The sequence below is a fragment of the Nanorana parkeri genome, unplaced genomic scaffold (assembly GCF_000935625.1).
Source record: "Nanorana parkeri isolate BGI_ZX_2015 unplaced genomic scaffold, ASM93562v1 scaffold2513, whole genome shotgun sequence".
Taxonomy (NCBI): Eukaryota; Metazoa; Chordata; class Amphibia; order Anura; family Dicroglossidae; genus Nanorana; species Nanorana parkeri.
The window spans coordinates 36,546-57,467 of NW_017308781.1; the positions used below are offsets into that span (position 1 = coordinate 36,546).

General features: G+C 47.6%; 1 protein-coding gene across 1 annotated transcript in view; it reads right to left on the reverse strand.

The window, feature by feature from the left end:
- RNF220 (ring finger protein 220) overlaps nucleotides 1–20,922 on the reverse strand; it is a 231,236-nt gene that overhangs the window by 10,059 nt on the left and 200,255 nt on the right. The window contains exons 13-14 of the mRNA XM_018573743.1: nucleotides 5,255–5,363; nucleotides 2,668–2,784 (exon numbers count right to left, since the gene is read on the reverse strand). Of these exons, the coding sequence (XP_018429245.1) occupies nucleotides 2,668–2,784; nucleotides 5,255–5,363 (226 nt within the window). The remainder of the gene's footprint in view (nucleotides 1–2,667; nucleotides 2,785–5,254; nucleotides 5,364–20,922) is intronic.

Below are 20,922 nucleotides of genomic sequence, written 5' to 3' on the forward strand. Positions count from 1 at the left end.
GGGGGTCATACATAAGGGTGGGTCATATTTAAGGCCCAGAAAGATGGGGGGCCGGGGTGGGTTGCTGGCAGAGGTAAAGGGCAGACTTAACGAGATTACACACATCGACTTTGATCAAGACACAAAAGCAGCGAGGCGTTCCAAGGCTTTTATTGGCATCTTCGGGCTACATTTTAATGGTTACATTAGTAGCAGGCTATTTCAGGCAGCGAGGACTGGTTTAATAAATTGAGGGCTGAGGGGCGGGGGTTGGGGGGGCTCCTGGAACACATGAGAGGATGCTTATTAATTGTTTCCCAGCACAAGTGCCAAGATCCTTTAATGTGTGTATATGTTTCTAATCCGCCGGCTGGGAATGCTCGCTTCTCGGGACCACAATGCAGCCGGATACCATGCTCGGTGCAAAACGTGGAACCGTCCGCCGGAGCTACCCATACATCACAGCCGTGTGAGTGCTGCGTGTGGAACTACAAATGCCAGCGCACCAAGCTGGCCAGGACATACTAGGAGCGGACTGTGACGGACTGCACCGTCACTGTGCTAGTTGGAGGGGGCTGCAGACTGGCCTCTTACCCACCGATTATGGCCCAGCAAGAGAACAGGAGATTTTGGGGCTAAATGTACATTTTATATGCAGACAGCCCAGTCGGGGTACCCGGGGTCCGTCACACTGACATCAAAACTAACACCGGCCACTAGTTATCCCGATCGCACTGGGCCGGAATGCATTGTTGTGCCCGCCTCATGGTGCGGGCGATAGCACTGGAAGCCGGGGGTGTTGTGGGGTGGTGTGGTGTGTGTGTTGTATGGTGTGGCTGCTGTGCCATTGACTTCAATGCACCGCCACGCCCCCTCCAAGCACGCAGGCGGCAGTTCACTATGTTCCAGCAGCTAATCGCCCCGGAACGCACTGTTTATGGTGTGAACAAGAAAGCAAGACTAATAATCTGCACAAATATTTTGTTGTATGCAAACTTTTCTTTTTAGGACAAGCTCCCTTCGAATCCATGCATTGGGCAAAAGAGGACCTGTCACGATCAGGCTTATGCAGCATTAAGCTTTAACATGAAAATGTGACTTCAGAACTTAAAGTGACATTACACTCTCAGATTTTTTAACATAAAATACTGTAATGTGCGCCGCACTGTAATCCATGGTAGTTTCCCTTCTCTTAGCTGCTCTTCCTTTTAAATCTGTATCTGTTCTCATGCTGGGCAGAACTTCTGTTTTGCAGCTGACTGCTTTGTCTCTGAAATGGATACACGGCGTCTGTGTGCAGGTTTGTAACCTGAGCCAGCACTACAGGAAGAGGCACTCAGCTGCAAAGGGAAGTTCTCCCCCAGCATGAGAAGACATGAGGATTTAAAAAGGAAGTGCAGCAAAGAAGGGAAACAACCATGGATTACAGTAAGGCGCACATTACAGTATTGGTTTATGTTAAAAAATCTGAGGGTTTAATGTCACTTTAATTCTGCAGTTTTCAGTAAAATAATCCCTGGTGATCCTGCCATGAAGGTCCTTTTTCGGGCACTTCCTGTTAAGAGGGTGACAACTGTCTCCCAATTGTGCTCCCGCATGCTCACCCGGTCACATGCTCCCCATAGTGCAGGCATGGTTCATGGTTGTTCGTAGCAGAAAGCCGGTCTGATCCCTCACAATAGAAACTAGTAACAAGTTTATGAAATAAAGTAACAAAACATATTTTTTAATGTCTGACTACAAAGCTTTTCTAGAACTTGTGTGGTGCATCTTGTGACTGGGATTTGCAACACACATCTCAAAAATATAACACTGTCACCATATGCAGTGCGTTCCGGCCAGAACGCACTGCATCGCATTTAGGCTGGCTACTTTTTTGCTGGGCAGGAGGGGGCGTAGCGGGCCATTGAAGTGAATGGCGCCGTAGCCATGCCCTGTGGCCGCAATGCGATCGCCCGCACGGGATCGCAGAACACATTGTGCCTGCGGTTCAGTCCAGTGCGGTCAAAATGCTGCGAGCACTAATTTTGACCGCACCACACCGCAGTCACAATCCCGTGTGGGCGATCGCAGGGCGTGGCTACGGCGCCATTCACTTCAAATGGCCCAGCCACGCCCCCCGCTGCCCAGCAAAAAAGGGAGCCGGCCACAATGGGATGCAGTGCGTTCTGGCCGGAAACACACTGCATATGGTGTGAACGAGCCCTTAAAGTATTAACGGAGGCAGGCCGCCATTTTGAAAACACTACTAGCCCCGCTGTCATGTCGATTCCCTAACATCACTAGAGACCCCGATCCAGTGGGCACCTTTCTCTCTAAGGCATTTGCAGCCAGAAGCTGTTACAGGAACCAACCTCTTTCTAGGTAGCAGTGAATGCTGGGAGTTGTAGTTCCTCACCAACCGATGGATCACAGGTTGCCCGCCCATCCTATGGACCCTCCTGCTGTAGTTGAAACCTCTCCAAAGACGGGGACTAACTGCACCAATTAGAGGCGATCTAGGCCCGGGCCCTGATCCTCAGACGACATGAAAGAGTTGTGCTAATGATGTGAGGCCGCACGGAGACCCAACAATGTGAGAGCGCTGAAATAATCCGCCCGCAGGAACGGCTGCGCTTATAAAACTCTAAACAGATTTTCTGTTCCGTAATTAGGAGCGTTCTCCGTGTCTAGAGAAATAAAAAAAACCATCTCCACCCAGAACGGCTGTGAAATGGCCCCGAGCCTTACCAAAGTGCGCAGCCAGCATTCCTCGCAGTGCACGTGCCAGCACTGAATGGACGTCAGGGGCATTGTGTACGAATCCTGGAGAGCAGAGAACAGGAATTAGTTCTACAGATATTCCGCCATTAAAAAGGAACGTTACTGGGATCTGTTTTACATAACGCAGAGTAACTCTACAAAAACTACGACCTCTGCATCCGTCGGGTCCCCTCGTCTCTGCCAGGAGCACAAGGAGACTGCAGGTCTTGGGGAGAGCTCAGCAATCTGATACGTCCTCAATGATCACAGCTCCAGGCTCCCGATATATTGCATCCCAAGCACACCTTTAGATGACGCCACAATGTTCAGGCTATCCTGTACTAGAATGTGCATCTCCTTGCTGGAGAGGAAGCTGTACCCGAGTACCTGCAGTGCAAGGATCTCCCTGCTCCTGCTTCATCCATTCTGTGGATCTGTGCTTCCTCCACCTCTATCATTAACACCACACAGTCATCAGAAGGGCAGTATTCTTATATTAAATGTTTTATTAGAGATATTCCAGGTAATAATACATATAGCACAGATATAATTAGGGATGCACCGATACTAGTACTGGTGTCGAGTATTTGGGTGAGTACTTGTGCTCCGATGCCTAGCCCGATACTTGAGCTTCCGGTATCAGGAAGACGGGCAGCGAGTCATGACACGTTGCCCGGCTTCCTAATTGGCTGGGAAGCCGGCTCCATGCTTCGTCACCAGGTGACGAGGGAGCATGGAGCAAGCTTCCCAGCCAATCAGGAAGCCGGGCAACGTGTCATCACACGCCCCCTGGCTTTCTGATTGCCCAGAAAGCCGGCTTCATGCTCCCTCGGCACCTTGTGATGAGGGAGCATGGAGCCGGCTTTCCGACCAATCAGGAAGCTGGCCGACGTGTGATGACGCGTTGCCCAGCTTCCTGATTGGCCACCTTCTCAACCAATCAGGAAGCCGGGCAATGCGTCATTACATGGCACCCGGCTTCCTGTCCTGGCCAGAAAGCTGGCTCCGTGCTTTCTCATGTCCTGGTGACGAGGGAGCATGGAAACCGGGTGGCAAGTCTTTACACCCCGCCCGGCTTCCAGGCCAATCAGGAAGCCAGGTGACGAGTCATTACACGCCGTTTGGCTTCCTTAATGGGACTTCCGGTATTGGTATTGGCAAGTACTGGAAAAATAAATAAATATCGGTACTCAATACCCAAAAAAATGCTATCGGTGCGTCCCTAGATAAGTAAGACTATATCAATTTAAGAGCTCTGAGAACCCATCGTCTTAGGTTTCATAGAGGCATCTGGAGGTGAGGGAGGAGGAATCTCTGACTTGTCTTATATGGGTATCGAAGTCATCTTGTACCAGCATAGTGTGTGAGGGGTAGGCATGGCTTTAAAGTGGAAGAAGGGGGTAAGAAGGGGGTGGGGCTTTCTAAGGCTTTTGCAGCTTTCTTTTTGGGGTATCAGAGACAGAGCCATCTCAGCAGATAATATTCTAAGGTTCTACTTGGGTTCATGTTTTAGACATAAGACAATTGTGTTGATCTTCATAACGAAGTAGTAGACAAGGGTACCAAGTGAGTTGCAGAGGGGGACAGATTTGACAAGAGGAAGCAAGACCCTCCTCCACTACCAAGATGGCCACCCCCACCCAGACAGAGTGCAGAACAAGTCATGGTAGGTCAGTAAATGGTAAAAAAATCAACTGCAGGTAGACATATTAGTGCCAAGTCCTTTGTTTGCCTTTTTTTGGGCACAGCTTCTGCAGTACAAATATGTCTGGCATCAGATACCCCAAAGCCGGACGATTTACAGGCAGAGGCTCCAGTTTTAGGTCTGCTGTAATCCGAACTTATTCTACTCAGCACATTTACAGTCTATGGCACAAACACTATTGTTAAATATATATATTGGCAGCTTACAATACTATATTTTATTACAATATATTGTGCTTCAGTGACTCCCTTCTCAATTAAACATCCAGCTTGGTAGGAAGTGGTTGAGTAGTCTGCCATGTACTCTCTAACCTACATTAGGAGAATGTACAATCTTCTGGAGAGGTGCTTAAAAGGGACACCCAGATAAAAGGATAGATGGGGTTGTCACTGCTGACCTCAGTATAAAAATACCGGCTGTTAGGGAGCCATGCTGACAAGCAGTAAATATAAATTTGAGACTTCAACCTGAGTGAAGTCAAAGTTCTGATCCGCTTGTTCCTGGAAGGTTCTGAAGCCACTGGATCAGCCAAGCAGCCAGGAATAAGCATTTCTATGAGATCCACAAAGGTAGCCTACGTTCTTCCTGTAAAGGTCATGCCTGGGGTGCAGGGTAAAGGTCATGACTGCAGACTCCTCTATAGACTGAACCAAGCCAGCGAGCTTCATATCACATTTCTGACACTGTCCCCGAGAACTGCTGACCGCACAAAGCTGAGACTGCACCAGGATTTGGTGAATCCTGCTGACACGGCAATATCTGCACCACGCGTCCACCACCTATCAAGACATGTCTGCATTGATTAGAAAGCACCGATACGCCACTCACCATGCAAATGAGGCATTTGTAGCGGTCCCCTCGGGACAGCTGTCTCTCCAACTCCCGGATACGTGCCTTTAATGCTTCAAACGTTGTCACTGTCGACTCTTCTGTGATCCTGGGATAAAGAGAAAAGCGTTTTATGCCAAAAACAACATCCAACATAAAAGGAAGGATACACAAGCAAAGTAACAAAAATACAAAACAAAATACTGAAGCAACGTATTAACCCCCAAAAAGTGAAACATGTAGCGCAAGATATTCTGCAGAAACAAAGCCAGAGATTTTACTGCACGTTTTGCATTTATTTGGAGTGCATGCCATTCAACAACAGTGTACTCTGCCATGTTACAGGATAGTGAATAAAGGGAGCACCGAAATCTGCACCTCGTTCTGTTTGTTAACCCCTCTTCAGCTCTCATCATTTAGTGGGTGTAAAGAGCAATCACGTTCAAAATGACACCAAATCAAAGATTCTGGTACAAAGCACTGCAAATTATTTACAAATGAAACAAAGGTTTCTTTCCAAATATTGCGACACCGCAAAAATAACGAACAAAACAAAAGTTTAAATACGAGAAGTTATTAGTTACAGTTAATAGGAACAATTTTTTTTTTTTTTATACTTGTCAGGTTGCTTTAAGTGACATCCATATGCAGATTGAAACACATTCCTTTTATCTGCAGATGAGAGAAATGGAGTAGATACAAAAGTACAATGTTACTCTCCCCTCTGATCAATGTTTATCAACAATGTTACTTTGCATCTCTCTCTCTCCCTCTGATCAATGTTTATAAACAATGTTACTTTGTATCTCTCTATCTCCCCTCTGATCAATGTTTATAAACAATGTTACTTTGTATCTCTCTATCTCCCTCTGATCAATGTTTATATACAATGTTACTTTGTATCTCTCTCTCTCCCCTCTGATCAATGTTTATAAACAATGTTACTTTGTATCTCTCTCTCTCCCCTCTGATCAATGTTTATAAACAATGTTACTTTGTATCTCTCTATCTCCCTCTGATCAATGTTTATAAACAATGTTACTTTGTATCTCTCTATCTCCCTCTGATCAATGTTTATAAACAATGTTACTTTGTATCTCTCTATCTCCCTCTGATCAATGTTTATAAACAATGTTACTTTGTATCTCTCTCTCTCTCCCTCTGATCAATGTTTATAAACAATGTTACTTTGTATCTCTCCATCTCCCTCTGATCAATGTTTATAAACAATGTTACTTTATATCTATTGTGGTTTGAACAATGGTTTTAAACAGAGGTCCTTTTTTTTTTTTTTTTACAGTTGCTGCATTTCCAGGGCAACTCCCGGCTGTCACTGCAAGGTGGGGGGCAGCAGTGGAGGTACGACTCATCCCAATTTATTTTTTGGGCATGTAGCAAGCCCAACTGGTTAAACTCTGTGTCCATCTAAATGTAATATTTCAAACCACATTTCCCCCGTATCACAGAGCGCACAATGTAAAATGTTGTCACACACCTCCCTTAGAGGACCCATTCAAATTACCCTGTTAAAATCACAGACTAGGCAAGAGCCCTCCCAACACCCCAATATCTCGGGACAAAGCCAGACTGGTACCATGACACAACAGAAAGACCATAAACTGCCAGAATTGTGCAAATAAGAAAAGGCATTTGGTTTATAGGTTCTCTGACATCTGCATGCCACCTGTGAAATGAAGCAATGAAGCCTTGCTGAGACTACAAGTCTCAGCAAGGCTTTACAGGCTAGTGAGGTCTGCGAACTGGAAAGATGGTATGACTGGGTCCAAGATACTGAAATATTAGGGGAGAGTACATAGGATTACCTGTATAGAAATGATGCAGAAATAACCGATAACAGTGGACTTGATCTGTCCTAATAGACTAGGGGCTGCGTCCGTTATTTGCTTCCTCGCATCCTCAGGCTCTACAGAGGACCTGAATGTCTGGCCAAGTTCACTCTAAGCCAGGGGTAGGCAACCTTGGTACTCCAGCTGTGCTGAAACTACAAATCCAAAATCATGCCTCTGGGAGTCATACCTAGGGCTGTCAGAATCTTGCAATGGCTCATGGGAAATGTAGTTCCGCAACAGCTGGGGTGCCAAAGTTGCCTACTCCTGCTCTAGGCGGTTACCATGTCATTAAATGTTGAAGCCTCTACTGGCCATTGAGGGATCGTTAAAAGACGCCGGGGTTTAGTGTAGACTTAAGTCGTGGCCACTAGTACAACATGGGCCTAGGACCCAGAAGGATTAAATGCAGGCACCTGAAGACTATTGTTAGCCTGTGTACCTTTCTGAGACCACGCCAGGTTCACTTTATTGATTGCCATCTAACGAAAAGTCAAGCTGCCACGGTGGATCTTTCCAGTGGTCTGTATGAAAGCTTTAGATGTGTCTGTATCAATGTCTGAGGGATAAAATGTATCAGGAGAGTCTGGAGGAAAGAAGGGAAAGGATGGACATGACTGAAACCTTTATATACACAAAGGGTGTGAATTAGGTTCAGGACTACAGTAAGGAGTAGCTGATGCTTGGAACGATCTTCCAGCAGAGGTGGGGATCTTCTTTAATACATTCCTAGCTTCCCCTTGCTCCGTTGGTCACCAAGCTTACACTTTTGTTTGCAGACTTCAAAGTTTGCACAAAACGGCATAAAAATGTGAATGCCGGGCGAGCGTCACAACGAGTGGATTCCTTCCCTTTCTCATGAGAGATCTGCTCTTGGCCACCACCACAGACATGACTACACTACTCAGGGGCGGCGTGGGTGGAAGGCACACGGGATGAACTGAACAAAGCAAGCAAGCGATATTTACAGACGGCCGCAGCCAGCTCTTCTATTTTCTTTCTCTCAACAGGTAAAGAGACGTACATTCCCTTTGTAGAGAATAAGAGGCGCGCTGAGACGGTGCAGAATGATTTATATGGACGCAGGGGGATAAAGTTTAGAGCCCGTCTGATACAAAAGCAATCAATAGCTGGACTGCAGATCAGGGCGCTAGTTAGCTGGAAAATTAGCGCATCACTCGCTGTGCCACGCTGTGGGAAGCCTGGACGAATCAATGGCAAAGGTATTGATTTAGTTATTATCACTTCATAGGCTCCCAGACATTGTTAAATATACATTTATTAACAAGAGAAGGGAGCTGGCGAAGGGAGGATTCCTCAGATCCGGGGCCTTCATCTGCTGCTAATCAAAAGCTCTGCAGAGACCCGGGGACACGGCAACGTCTCGCCCGCTCTCCACCACTTACCCCCCGCTGCCTGCAAACTAGGCTAAAATCCCCAGTCTGTCGTCCCTTATTAGAACATACAGGATAGACCGGGGGAGATGCCCCGCTGGGAACAGGCTGGTATTACTGGATACACATGGCAGGAGGCTGCTTAACCCTGCGAATGCCAAGAGACATGACAATATGAGAATATGAGAAGACACAGAGACCAGGACTAACATTTATGTCTAGAAACCATTAATTGGGTCAATTCAAAATGGCCCACTGATGCTTGGGGGCCCCTAGAACAATGGCCCACTGATGCTGGGGGCCCCAGAACAATGGCCCACTGATGCTGGGGGCCCCAGAACAATGGCCCACTGATGCTGGGGGCCCCAGAACAATAGCCCACTAATGCTCGGGGGCCCCTAGAACAATGGCCCACTGATGATCGGGGGGGCCCCCAGAACAATGGCCCACGGATGCTGGGGGCCCCAGAACAATGGCCCACGGATGCTGGGGGCCCCAGAACAATGGCCCACGGATGCTGGGGGCCCCAGAACAATGGCCCACTAATGCTCGGGGGCCCCTAGAACAATGGCCCACTGATGATCGGGGGGGCCCCTAGAACAATGGCCCACTGATGCTCGGGGGCCCCCCAGAACAATGGCCCACTGATGCTCGGGGGCCCCAGAACAATGGCCCACGGATGCTGGGGGCCCCAGAACAATGGCCCACGGATGCTCGGGGCCCCAGAACAATAGCCCACTAATGCTCGGGGCCCCAGAACAATAGCCCACTAATGCTCGGGGCCCCAGAACAATAGCCCACGGATGCTCGGGGCCCCAGAACAATGGCCCACTAATTCTAGGGGCCCCAGAACAATGGCCCACTAATTCTCGGGGCCCCAGAACAATGGCCCACTAATGCTCGGGGGCCCCCAGAACAAAGGCCTCCTGATGCTCGGGGGCCCCCCAGAACAAAGGTCCCCTGATGCTCGGGGGCCCCCCAGAACAAAGGTCCCCTGATGCTCGGGCCCTCAGAACAATGGCCCACTGATGCTCGGGGCCCCCCAGAACAAAGGCCCCCTGATGCTTGGGGGGCCCCCCAGAACAAAGGCCCCCTGATGCTTGGGGGGCCCCCCAGAACAATGGCCCACTGATACTCAGGGGACTCCAGAACAATGACACACTGGCACTCAGGGGTCGCAAAACAGCAACACTATAATTTGTAGTTTAAATGACTTTTCAGTTATTGCCTATGACACGATCTATTAATTACACAGCCCTAGGTTGGTGATATTTGCCCCCCTACTCACCTAGATTAAATGGAGAGAGAACGCCTGATTATGTGTCCGACCCCAATAAATGCCAGTATCCCCCCCATCCGCCCTCAGCGTGCTCTCATTTGTCACAAGTTTACCCACAGCTACTTTATTTTTTTTTTTCCCGTTGAAAATTAAATTGAGCAATCTCGGTGCCGTCCCCAAGGAATGTTCCTAGCCGTTCTCTTAATTAAATTATCTCCGAATTTGCAGAGTAGAATCTTAATTGACTCTAGATTGTGCTTTCTAAACAAAATACTTCAGAGATCATACAAGTGCTTAACAAAAACAGCAAGCGGGCGCGCCGGAGGCCACGCGATCCCGCAACATCCAAAGACACAATCGCCAGGTACTCAAATACCCATCCGAGTCAGGAATGTGTCGTCATGACACAAGAGAAGAAGGGAGGACACACGTGAATGAAGCCACTCAGTCCAATCACAACACAAACTTCCCCAACAACAATATAAATAAATCAAAATCGGGATATTTTCAAGCGGCATTGGACACACGGCTCCCATGACTGGTCCATCCCTGATAATAGTAAGGCCTGGTTCACACCTGTACGTTTTGTAGCGCGTTCAACGCTCTACGAACGCTCTACAAAAACGCTCAAACATGAAAATCCCATTGTTTTCTATGGGTATGGTTCACATTTTGCCGTATCTCAGCCCGTTCGAACGCGCTACAAAACGGCCTACGCCTGAAAAAGGTACATGAGCTTCTTTGCGGCGTTTTTGTCGCACGTTTCCCTTGGGATACAGCCAAGTAGCCCTCGGAAACGCACGTTTGTCGCACGTTTTTTTTTTTTACCGCGAATCGCGGTCAAAACGCGCATATTCGATACGCCTAGGTGTGAACAGAGCCTAATGGTTATCAAATGCAATCCCCACCTTCCAACTATAAGCAGAAACATTCATGTCTATCTAGACCCAAGAGGGAACATTTTATTTTTCATTTATTTCTTACAAACAATAGCAAAAAACCCCAAAAAAACCCGCCTCTCCCACTCCGGCCGGCTTTAGGGCTTGTTCACACCAACGGATGCTGGGGGCCCCAGAACAATGGCCCACGGATGCTGGGGGCCCCAGAACAATGGCCCACGGATGCTGGGGGCCCCAGAACAATGGCCCACTAATGCTCGGGGGCCCCTAGAACAATGGCCCACTGATGATCGGGGGGGCCCCTAGAACAATGGCCCACTGATGCTCGGGGGGCCCCTAGAACAATGGCCCACTGATGCTCGGGGGCCCCAGAACAATGGCCCCCGGATGCTGGGGGCCCCAGAACAATGGCCCACGGATGCTCGGGGCCCCAGAACAATAGCCCACTAATGCTCGGGGCCCCAGAACAATAGCCCACGGATGCTCGGGGCCCCAGAACAATGGCCCACTAATTCTAGGGGCCCCAGAACAATGGCCCACTAATTCTCGGGGCCCCAGAACAATGGCCCACTAATGCTCGGGGGCCCCCAGAACAAAGGCCTCCTGATGCTCGGGGGCCCCCCAGAACAAAGGTCCCCTGCTGCTCGGAGGATGCTCGGGGCCCCAGAACAATGGCCCACTAATTCTAGGGGCCCCAGAACAATGGCCCACTAATTCTCGGGGCCCCAGAACAATGGCCCACTAATGCTCGGGGGCCCCCAGAACAAAGGCCTCCTGATGCTCGGGGGCCCCCCAGAACAAAGGTCCCCTGATGCTCGGGGGCCCCCCAGAACAAAGGTCCCCTGATGCTCGGGCCCTCAGAACAATGGCCCACTGATGCTCGGGGCCCCCCAGAACAAAGGCCCCCTGATGCTTGGGGGGCCCCCCAGAACAAAGGCCCCCTGATGCTTGGGGGGCCCCCCAGAACAATGGCCCACTGATACTCAGGGGACTCCAGAACAATGACACACTGGCACTCAGGGGTCGCAAAACAGCAACACTATAATTTGTAGTTTAAATGACTTTTCAGTTATTGCCTATGACACGATCTATTAATTACACAGCCCTAGGTTGGTGATATTTGCCCCCCTACTCACCTAGATTAAATGGAGAGAGAACGCCTGATTATGTGTCCGACCCCAATAAATGCCAGTATCCCCCCCATCCGCCCTCAGCGTGCTCTCATTTGTCACAAGTTTACCCACAGCTACTTTATTTTTTTTTTTCCCGTTGAAAATTAAATTGAGCAATCTCGGTGCCGTCCCCAAGGAATGTTCCTAGCCGTTCTCTTAATTAAATTATCTCCGAATTTGCAGAGTAGAATCTTAATTGACTCTAGATTGTGCTTTCTAAACAAAATACTTCAGAGATCATACAAGTGCTTAACAAAAACAGCAAGCGGGCGCGCCGGAGGCCACGCGATCCCGCAACATCCAAAGACACAATCGCCAGGTACTCAAATACCCATCCGAGTCAGGAATGTGTCGTCATGACACAAGAGAAGAAGGGAGGACACACGTGAATGAAGCCACTCAGTCCAATCACAACACAAACTTCCCCAACAACAATATAAATAAATCAAAATCGGGATATTTTCAAGCGGCATTGGACACACGGCTCCCATGACTGGTCCATCCCTGATAATAGTAAGGCCTGGTTCACACCTGTACGTTTTGTAGCGCGTTCAACGCTCTACGAACGCTCTACAAAAACGCTCAAACATGAAAATCCCATTGTTTTCTATGGGTATGGTTCACATTTTGCCGTATCTCAGCCCGTTCGAACGCGCTACAAAACGGCCTACGCCTGAAAAAGGTACATGAGCTTCTTTGCGGCGTTTTTGTCGCACGTTTCCCTTGGGATACAGCCAAGTAGCCCTCGGAAACGCACGTTTGTCGCACGTTTTTTTTTTTTACCGCGAATCGCGGTCAAAACGCGCATATTCGATACGCCTAGGTGTGAACAGAGCCTAATGGTTATCAAATGCAATCCCCACCTTCCAACTATAAGCAGAAACATTCATGTCTATCTAGACCCAAGAGGGAACATTTTATTTTTCATTTATTTCTTACAAACAATAGCAAAAAACCCCAAAAAAACCCGCCTCTCCCACTCCGGCCGGCTTTAGGGCTTGTTCACACCATTTTCTGATCGAGATCTGCAGACGCGGCGCTATGCGTGCAGCGCATTTTTGATGCATTTTTGTTTTTTAGTGGGGCTGTCAGAAGGTTAGCTGCAGTGCGGTGTGTTTTCGTTGCTTTTGACGCGTTTCCGGACCGGAGAAAATGTGACATGCAGTATTTTTTTTTCTGTCCGGACCGCGCTGATGAGAACTGTAGCCCATAAAACAAATCGGGAGACATTTTGGGTGCAGGAGCGCACGGTTCTGGTCCGGACACAATCCGGACATCGTGTGAACAAGCCCTAAATAAGACTCTATTTTTATTTGTTCTTCTGGGAATAAGTACACAAGACTTCTATCGTTACTCCTAATTCCTGATAAATGTTAGTATCTCCGAGGATCCAGTATACTCCCTCCACAAATATCCGATACCAGTCAGAGACACAGAGTAAGATCTTCCAACAACTCCCCTATCTGAGGGGTATTTGAGGTCCTCCAGTGCCTGGGGATTACTGACCTCGCTGCTGCCAGTATAGGACACATTAGTCCCTTTTTCAGTTTTTTACTGACCCCCCCATGGTGCAATGATATGCCACCTCCGGAGTCTCAGATAAATCTAGCCCCATAATATGGCTACCTACCTTAAGTATAGATCTCCACTACGTTCCGATCTGCTGACATGACCACCAAATATGTCGCATTGTCCCCTCTTCCTGACCGAAGAAGAAATAATGTCACCAGCACACCATAGTAGTAAAGTAATAATCCATTTAATGGCACATTGCCATTTGATGCAAGCGCTTTCGGGGCCTCAGGGGGTCCCCTTCATCAGGCTCAGAGCCCCGAGGCCCCTGAAAGCGCTTGCATCGAATGGCAATGTGCCATTAAATGGATTATTACTTTACTACTATGGTGTGCGGGTGACATTATTTCTTCTTCTATGGTATACACGGTGCCGTCCGTGGTCACTACGAGCACCCACCCATACGGGTTCCTTCCGGTAAGGAGTGCAGCAAGACCTCTGGCTACTCCTGACCACATCAACACATTTTAGGTATATGAGGGTTCATCTTGTGAAGGGCATCTGTACACTCTTGAAATAATTTTAAAGTTTCTTTCCTGCGTTTGTACTGCCATATTAGATTTAAAAGCTAAATGAAAGACCTTATCCCAATCTTCTCCTGTCATTGTGTGTCCCAACTCACGTTCCCAGGCCTTCATATAATACGGGTATGTCGGAAACAATTGGGTTAACAAGATATTATATAGTTTAACAAGATATTATATAGTTTAGATACCTTGGGGGGAATTTATCAAAACTGGAGCAGACAAACTCTGGAGCAGATTTGCACTGCAGCCAATCAGCTTCTCTATCTCATTTTCAAATCTCACCTGAGCAAACTGAAGAGAGGTGCTGATTGGTTGCCACTGGCAACTGCTCCAGATTCTGTCTGCTCCAGTTTGGGTACATTCCCCTCCTTATTCAGACACATATTCTCTAAATGGGGTTAGGTCTCTATATACTAAACCTTGTGAACATGTTATTTTTCCATTTAATTTTCACCTGATGATCCTGCCAGTAACACACTTCCTGTACAGGGTGACAACGCTCACTCATGTACTGTACCTATGGAACAGCCTGTGGGCTGAATGATAAACAAAGAACTATAATCTGCTCCTGCCAGTCACAAAGGTCATTCATGCAGCATTCAGGAGCTTCATCCAGAGAAAGCCACTCAAAAAAAGGGGGGAAAAATAAAATAAAAAGTTATTTGCCATGTTATGATCTGTCCACTGGGAGGGCGCTACTCTGCTGAAATGCAACAAGAGTAATGAGGACACCAAATCCTTCCACAGATGCACTTACCAATGTGAGCGGCTCAGAACACCCGGCAGGTAATGAGGTATATGCTCCCGCTGCAAAGTACAGAGGGCAGAGTTCACCTCCCAGCCGTTTTATTATCCCCGAAGCTTCTGGTGAAGGAACGTGAATAGAAATTCTGGTGTTAGGTTTGGCCAAAGCTTCAACTTTCATCACTACAGAAAACAGCTCCCTTCTAATTCCAATAATTACCAGCATCCCCCAAACTTCCTCTACCTCTGAAAGGGACGGCTGACAGTCTTGGCAAGGGAGGCTGGAATTTTAGGTGGCCAAACAAGAGGGAGATACAAAGGCGCTCCACATCGAGCCTAGGTGATCTGCTGGAAAATCCGGACCGCTTCCAGCAAAGCCCACGCATGGCCGCTCTTCAGACGAGGTGCAAAGGTGAAATGGGCACGGCACTTAATTGACACCTCTGCTGAAGACGGAGCGAGGGGTTTACGTTGACCTGCAGGGAACTGTATACACTGTATATAAGATATTAGCGAGTCAGCCGCCTACAGACCACAGGCAGCCATACTGTAACCCTGAAGCAACCATCTTTTATTTAGAGAAAAACTCCAACCAGAGAAAAGCCAAGACTTGCTTTAGACCACGTGAGTTTTTTCTTAATCCAGGCTTCTTCCATAGAGGTTGGCGGACAGTGAAGCATCTCCCACGTCACCTCTCAGTAGCCTGAAGACTCCCAGCAAATGTAAGGAGAGGATACTGGGACACACTGACCTCTTCTGGTAGTGTCCGGATCTTGCATCTGCCCAGAACCTAAAAAGGACTCCAGAGATCCAAAATCTCCAGTGACACCACCCCTGGCTCCACACGAAAATGCAGAAATGATCTTAGTGTCATCCCAGGCTGCAAAGCCTGTTTGGATATTTCATTTTTTTAAGGGAAGCATTATATTCACACGCGTCTCCGGGAAACTACTCAATATAGTATTGCAGAACCTCAGTCTCAGGAATGGGCAGGCCTACAGAGCCAGGTCTGACTCTCACGGTCTTCTCTAGGTTGTCAAAGGATGCTGGACTGTGCCATCCCCCCAGACCCATCTATAAATGAAGCTGGACCTTGCCATCCCCCAGGCCCATCTATAAATGAAGCTGGACCTTGCCATCCCCCAGGCCCATCTATAAATGAAGCTGGACCTTGCCATCCCCCAGGCCCATCTATAAATGAAGCTGGACCGTGCCATCCCCCAGGCCCATCTATAAATGAAGCTGGACCGTGCCATCCCCCAGGCCCATCTATAAATGAAGCTGGACCGTGCCATCCCCCAGGCCCATCTATAAATGAAGCTGGACCGTGCCATCCATGAATGAAGCACAACTTCCAGGACCACCAGACCCATCAACTAACCCTCCCCTTTCCCAATATGTTCACTCCAGATTAGGGGCTGAGCTTCTCAAACACACAGCAGATAATCTACCATATACACGCAGCTATACTGTAAATGAATTCCATACACGTCTTGCTATGCTGACTGTCCCCCAGAAAGTCAATTACCTGAAATGACTGAATTAGGATGTACACACTATGGCAGCTGGCACAGTGCGGCCAGCCAGGAGCTGTACCAATATGGCCTCCATGCTCGCTGGAATCTGACAAAGATAACTATGCTGTGTCAGGGAATCATGTCCTCACCTGTGACAATGGGCAGGAGTGTTCAGCTTGGCTTCGTGCCTTGCTTAGTCTGGCTGCCAAGATTACCACAAGATGACAATTAGCTGTGTACACAAGAACCCCAACGCAAACGGTTTCTATACCCAGGAGATGAGTGCTGGCAATTCTCACACTCCCGTCTCTGATCTCGCACACTATAGTGCTCTCTCAGTGGCCATTCTATGGCCCAGAAAGGCTGCTTTTGTCAATTAGTATATTTAGAGAATGAGTAGTATGAGGAGCGCAAGAAAAACAAGCTCATCAGCAAATACCGTCCCCCGTTACCACCCGCCATACCGTCCCCCCGTTACCACCCGCCATACCCTTCCCATTACCACCCGCCATACCCTCCCCATTACCACCCGCCATACCCTCCCCATTACCACCCGCCATACTCTACTCATTACTTGGATATGTGAGAGTATAAAAACAATTGTCATTTCATGTTAATGGATTGTTAGCATCCGTCACACCAGGGGATTCCCACAATTTCTTTTGTAGAGTAAAACAATACATCTAAGATAACAGCAGCACACCGAACGTTAATAGTCCAGATACAATTTATTGCAATGTAAGGCCAAGTAGAGGATCAAATAAGGAAGCCATCACATTTTAGGGGCCCACATTGGCCCCCTTCATTGGGGTTTAGAAATAGCAGACAATGTACAATATACATACAGACCAAGCCGAGAGTGAATGGTTAGTGGTATTTATACCAGTATAGTGTCAGGCCGTGGAGTCGCCAGTGGCTGGTTTGGCAGCAATGGCAGATGGTGGAATTGTATCCGGACTAATAATTTGTGGTGTGGCACTTCCATCTCAGATCCATCGCTTTACTCGAACTCAGGAGACTGTCAATATTCAGAGAACACATCAGTCTATGAGGCTACAGCCATGTTACTGGCTGCTGGTGCAACAATGCCACAAAAGGGGCGACAACTTCCTGTGTAACAGGTGCTTACGAAAGTGGACCTGTCACCAATAAAACAGGAGGTCACAATGTAACACAAAGGGTTAACAGGAAGAATGAAGGGAGATCCTTCCACTAAAAGGAGATAGGAGATAGGAGATGGGGACCACACTCCACCTATAACTAAGAAGTATTGTTTGGACTGTGAGTTGTGCCTATTCACTAAAGAGATAACAATGTACATATGATCCATGCGTAACAGAGAAGTTGTCACTGTGCTACCTTTACACATAAGCCGAGAAGGGATATTGTCAGGCAGAGGCAAAAAGAAAAAAATATTTTTTACATAAAGTACTTTGCAGTGCGAACATAAAAATGAGCGACTTCCGTAGACTCTCGGTCCACTCTGCGATGGATTTGCTTCGCAAGACCACCCATAAGAGCGGGCCCCTGGAGCACACAGAACGCAATTTGCTCAAGTCACCGCAGAGTAAAAGATACAATTATAATCAGTAATTTCGTATGGTGCACCAGCACCGCGCTCATCCCACAACGCCGTGACTGAATCCCGCTAACTCCTTTCTTCCCTTCCGCCTGATTAATGATCTTGTCCCGGTGATTGATGAGCCACCCCAGCAGATTAGAGTCTCCTGTTCCACCCATCTTCCCCAGTGGCCGCCCTCCCCCGCTCCTAGAGGTCCGAATCCGCAGCAGGGCTGGAAATATTAGAGAATTATTAAATAAACATTCGTACGTCATGTCTCTTACTATAGCACTCGGCACTCTCGCAGCCGCTGCTGTCCTGTTTGCTTTCATGCTGACACCAAACAGCTGGAGTGATTCATGGAGAGGTTGGCACCGGCACCGCGTGTCATACATCATGCCGGGCAGCCGGCTCCCTGCCCTGACGGAGATAAACTCATCGACCACAAGCAGCTGGAATGAATTTATGACAACACAAAATTGAGGAAAACAAATGGGAGGTGACCTGCCGGGCGAGTCACCCCGTGTGCATCCCCTGGCCTGCAATCTAGTTTGGTGGCAAAAAGCAAAAATTGAATGGTGACACTGTGAATTAAGATTCTGCCCCGTAACCTCAGAGGAAAGGAAGAACTACGTGACAAAACACAAAGCAAATGGCTTTCTGTAAGTTAAGAGGATGCTGCGGATACAATCCATGAATTCCTGAAACCTCACAATATTGACGAATTACGAAGTGGACCAATTTCACCAGTTCAGCCCCCCCCCCCCCCCAGAAGCCGCAAAGGTTCCCCCCCCCCCCCCCCCATAAGCCAGAAAATCATTCAAAATGTTGTTCTTTATTTTCTTTCATTTTAAAATGACACTGGAAATATGATTCTGGTACAAAGTTAGTTATTCACAAACTTTTTTCATGATTTTTATTTATCAAGTGATAATGAAGATAAACAAAATAAAAACATGAAGAAAAAAAAAGTTAATCTAAAAAATAATAAAAGACAAAATCAGCAGAAAAATAATAGTTAAGAAGTTAATTAGGGCCAACTAGGGTAAACTAAGCGCTATTAAGGGGTTAAATAAGAACACTGTTTTTTTGTTTTTTAAAAACCATGGTGGCTTTTCGACATCATACTCTGATCAATGTTTATATACAATGTTACTTTGTATCTCTATCTCCCTCTGATCAATGTTTATAAACAATGTTACTTTGTATCTCCATCTCCCCTCTGATCAATGTTTCTAAACAATGTTACTTTGTATCTCCATCTCCCCTCTGATCAATGTTTATAAACAATGTTACTTTGTATCTCTCTATCTCCCTCTGATCAATGTTTATAAACAATGTTACTTTGTATCTCTCTATCTCCCTCTGATCAATGTTTATAAACAATGTTACTTTGTATCTCTGCTGTTTGTCTGCTTTTCTTCCTGTCTTTGGGCAGTATGACTGAATCAGCACAAAAAAGTTTTAAGCTCCCATGATGCTGTGGAAGCAGTTTGGTGCTGTGATCTGCTGTCTATCTGATGTAGGGCAAAGAAGGGTCTGGCAGAGATCCACTTTTTTTTTTCTTCATGTAATTTTTCTCATCTGTCTTCACACCGCGGGCCAATGCGAGTAGACATGTCGCTCCTGCAACACAACCTGATTACACTGTCGCACTGCTCTGGTGGCCCCCACTGCATGCTCTCCAGAGTAAAACACATCCAGGACATCTACATGGTCACACAGGTGACAGGCCAAAGAAAAACAAGCAGGCTGGGGGACCCCTGGATAGTAGGATGCAGGATAGTAGTAAAACGCCACATAGTACCAAACAGCAGCAGGATAAAGATAGAGAAGTGGCAGGTCGACTACAGCACTGTGCTTGCAACACAGAGCCCAGAACACCCAGCATTCGCCCTGCTCCTTTCTCTCCAGGTGGGAAGACTGATGGTGACAGTGACACCAGATAGGGGGATAGACACACAGGACTTCCCTAAATCAGTGACAGAGTACCATCTCTATTCCCCCACCACAAGAGCTACAACCAGATGCCAAAACAGCTTACGTCTACCCATTGCACATGTGTTTAGCTATTTCAAACCCCCTCCCAACATTGTAAAATACATTTCAATTTAATTAGTGAGGTTCTCTAAACCCAAATGGGTTCTGGAAGCATCAGCAACATTAAATTGGCCTGTACAACAAACCTGCAGGAAAAAAGGCAGGCGAGAGGGACCCCTAGTCCCCGGCAGCAGCTGTGGCTCATGACAAGGGGTCAATGCTGACCCACTGCTGCAGATAATCAGGCTCATTAGCTGCGTGCGGCCCCCGGTCACAGGATGCATAATGACTGGGAGTAGATTTTCACAATGAGGCGATCGCTCAAGAAGAGAGAAGATGCCGTGACATAGGTGATGAAGCAAAGCTTACTAAACACATTTGTTTTGGTAAATGTTAATCGTGTGGCTAAACGTGAAACAATAACGCCGGGATTTTAAGAGAACGCGCGGCCCGTGTTATGAAAAATGAAGGCGCTCGGGGGGCCTAGCCTTAGAACTCGATGCCTCTGCCAGCATCACAAGGAAACAAGAAAAATGAAACCAATTTAGCTCCAGATTAAGAAACAGAAACTGGAGATGAATCAATTTAGCCTGCCGGGCCGGGTCGCCATATATCACGGCTCAGCGCCGGAGTAGTTAGCAGGCAGATGGTTGCCGAGCCCTCCCTTGCTTGCTCGCTAAGGCCTGAGCCTAGTTATCAATTCATTTAACAGATACACTCACACACACATCCACCTGGGGCAGAATGTCCGGGCAGGCTGAGGCTGGAACTATTTATTACCGGGAAATCCAGTCTTCCTAAGATAGTAATAAGACTGTCCCATGAGAAGGACGACTGATGACTCCGGAATGTGGAGGGGACATTACACCGGCAGTGATGAATGGGGTCTGCGCCATCCATCACTAGAAATCAACAACTAAACTACAACTAGCCGTGTCTTCACATGGATCTCCGAAAAGGATAAACGGGAAGTGAAATAATTCTAGTGGTGTCGCGTCACGGGTTGCAATCGGGATCATTAATAACATTTTGGAGCCATTTATGTCCAAAATATACCAGCTCAACGTTGGTTTTCCTCTCTATCCAAAATTGTGTGACCACAGGAGAACGCTTGTA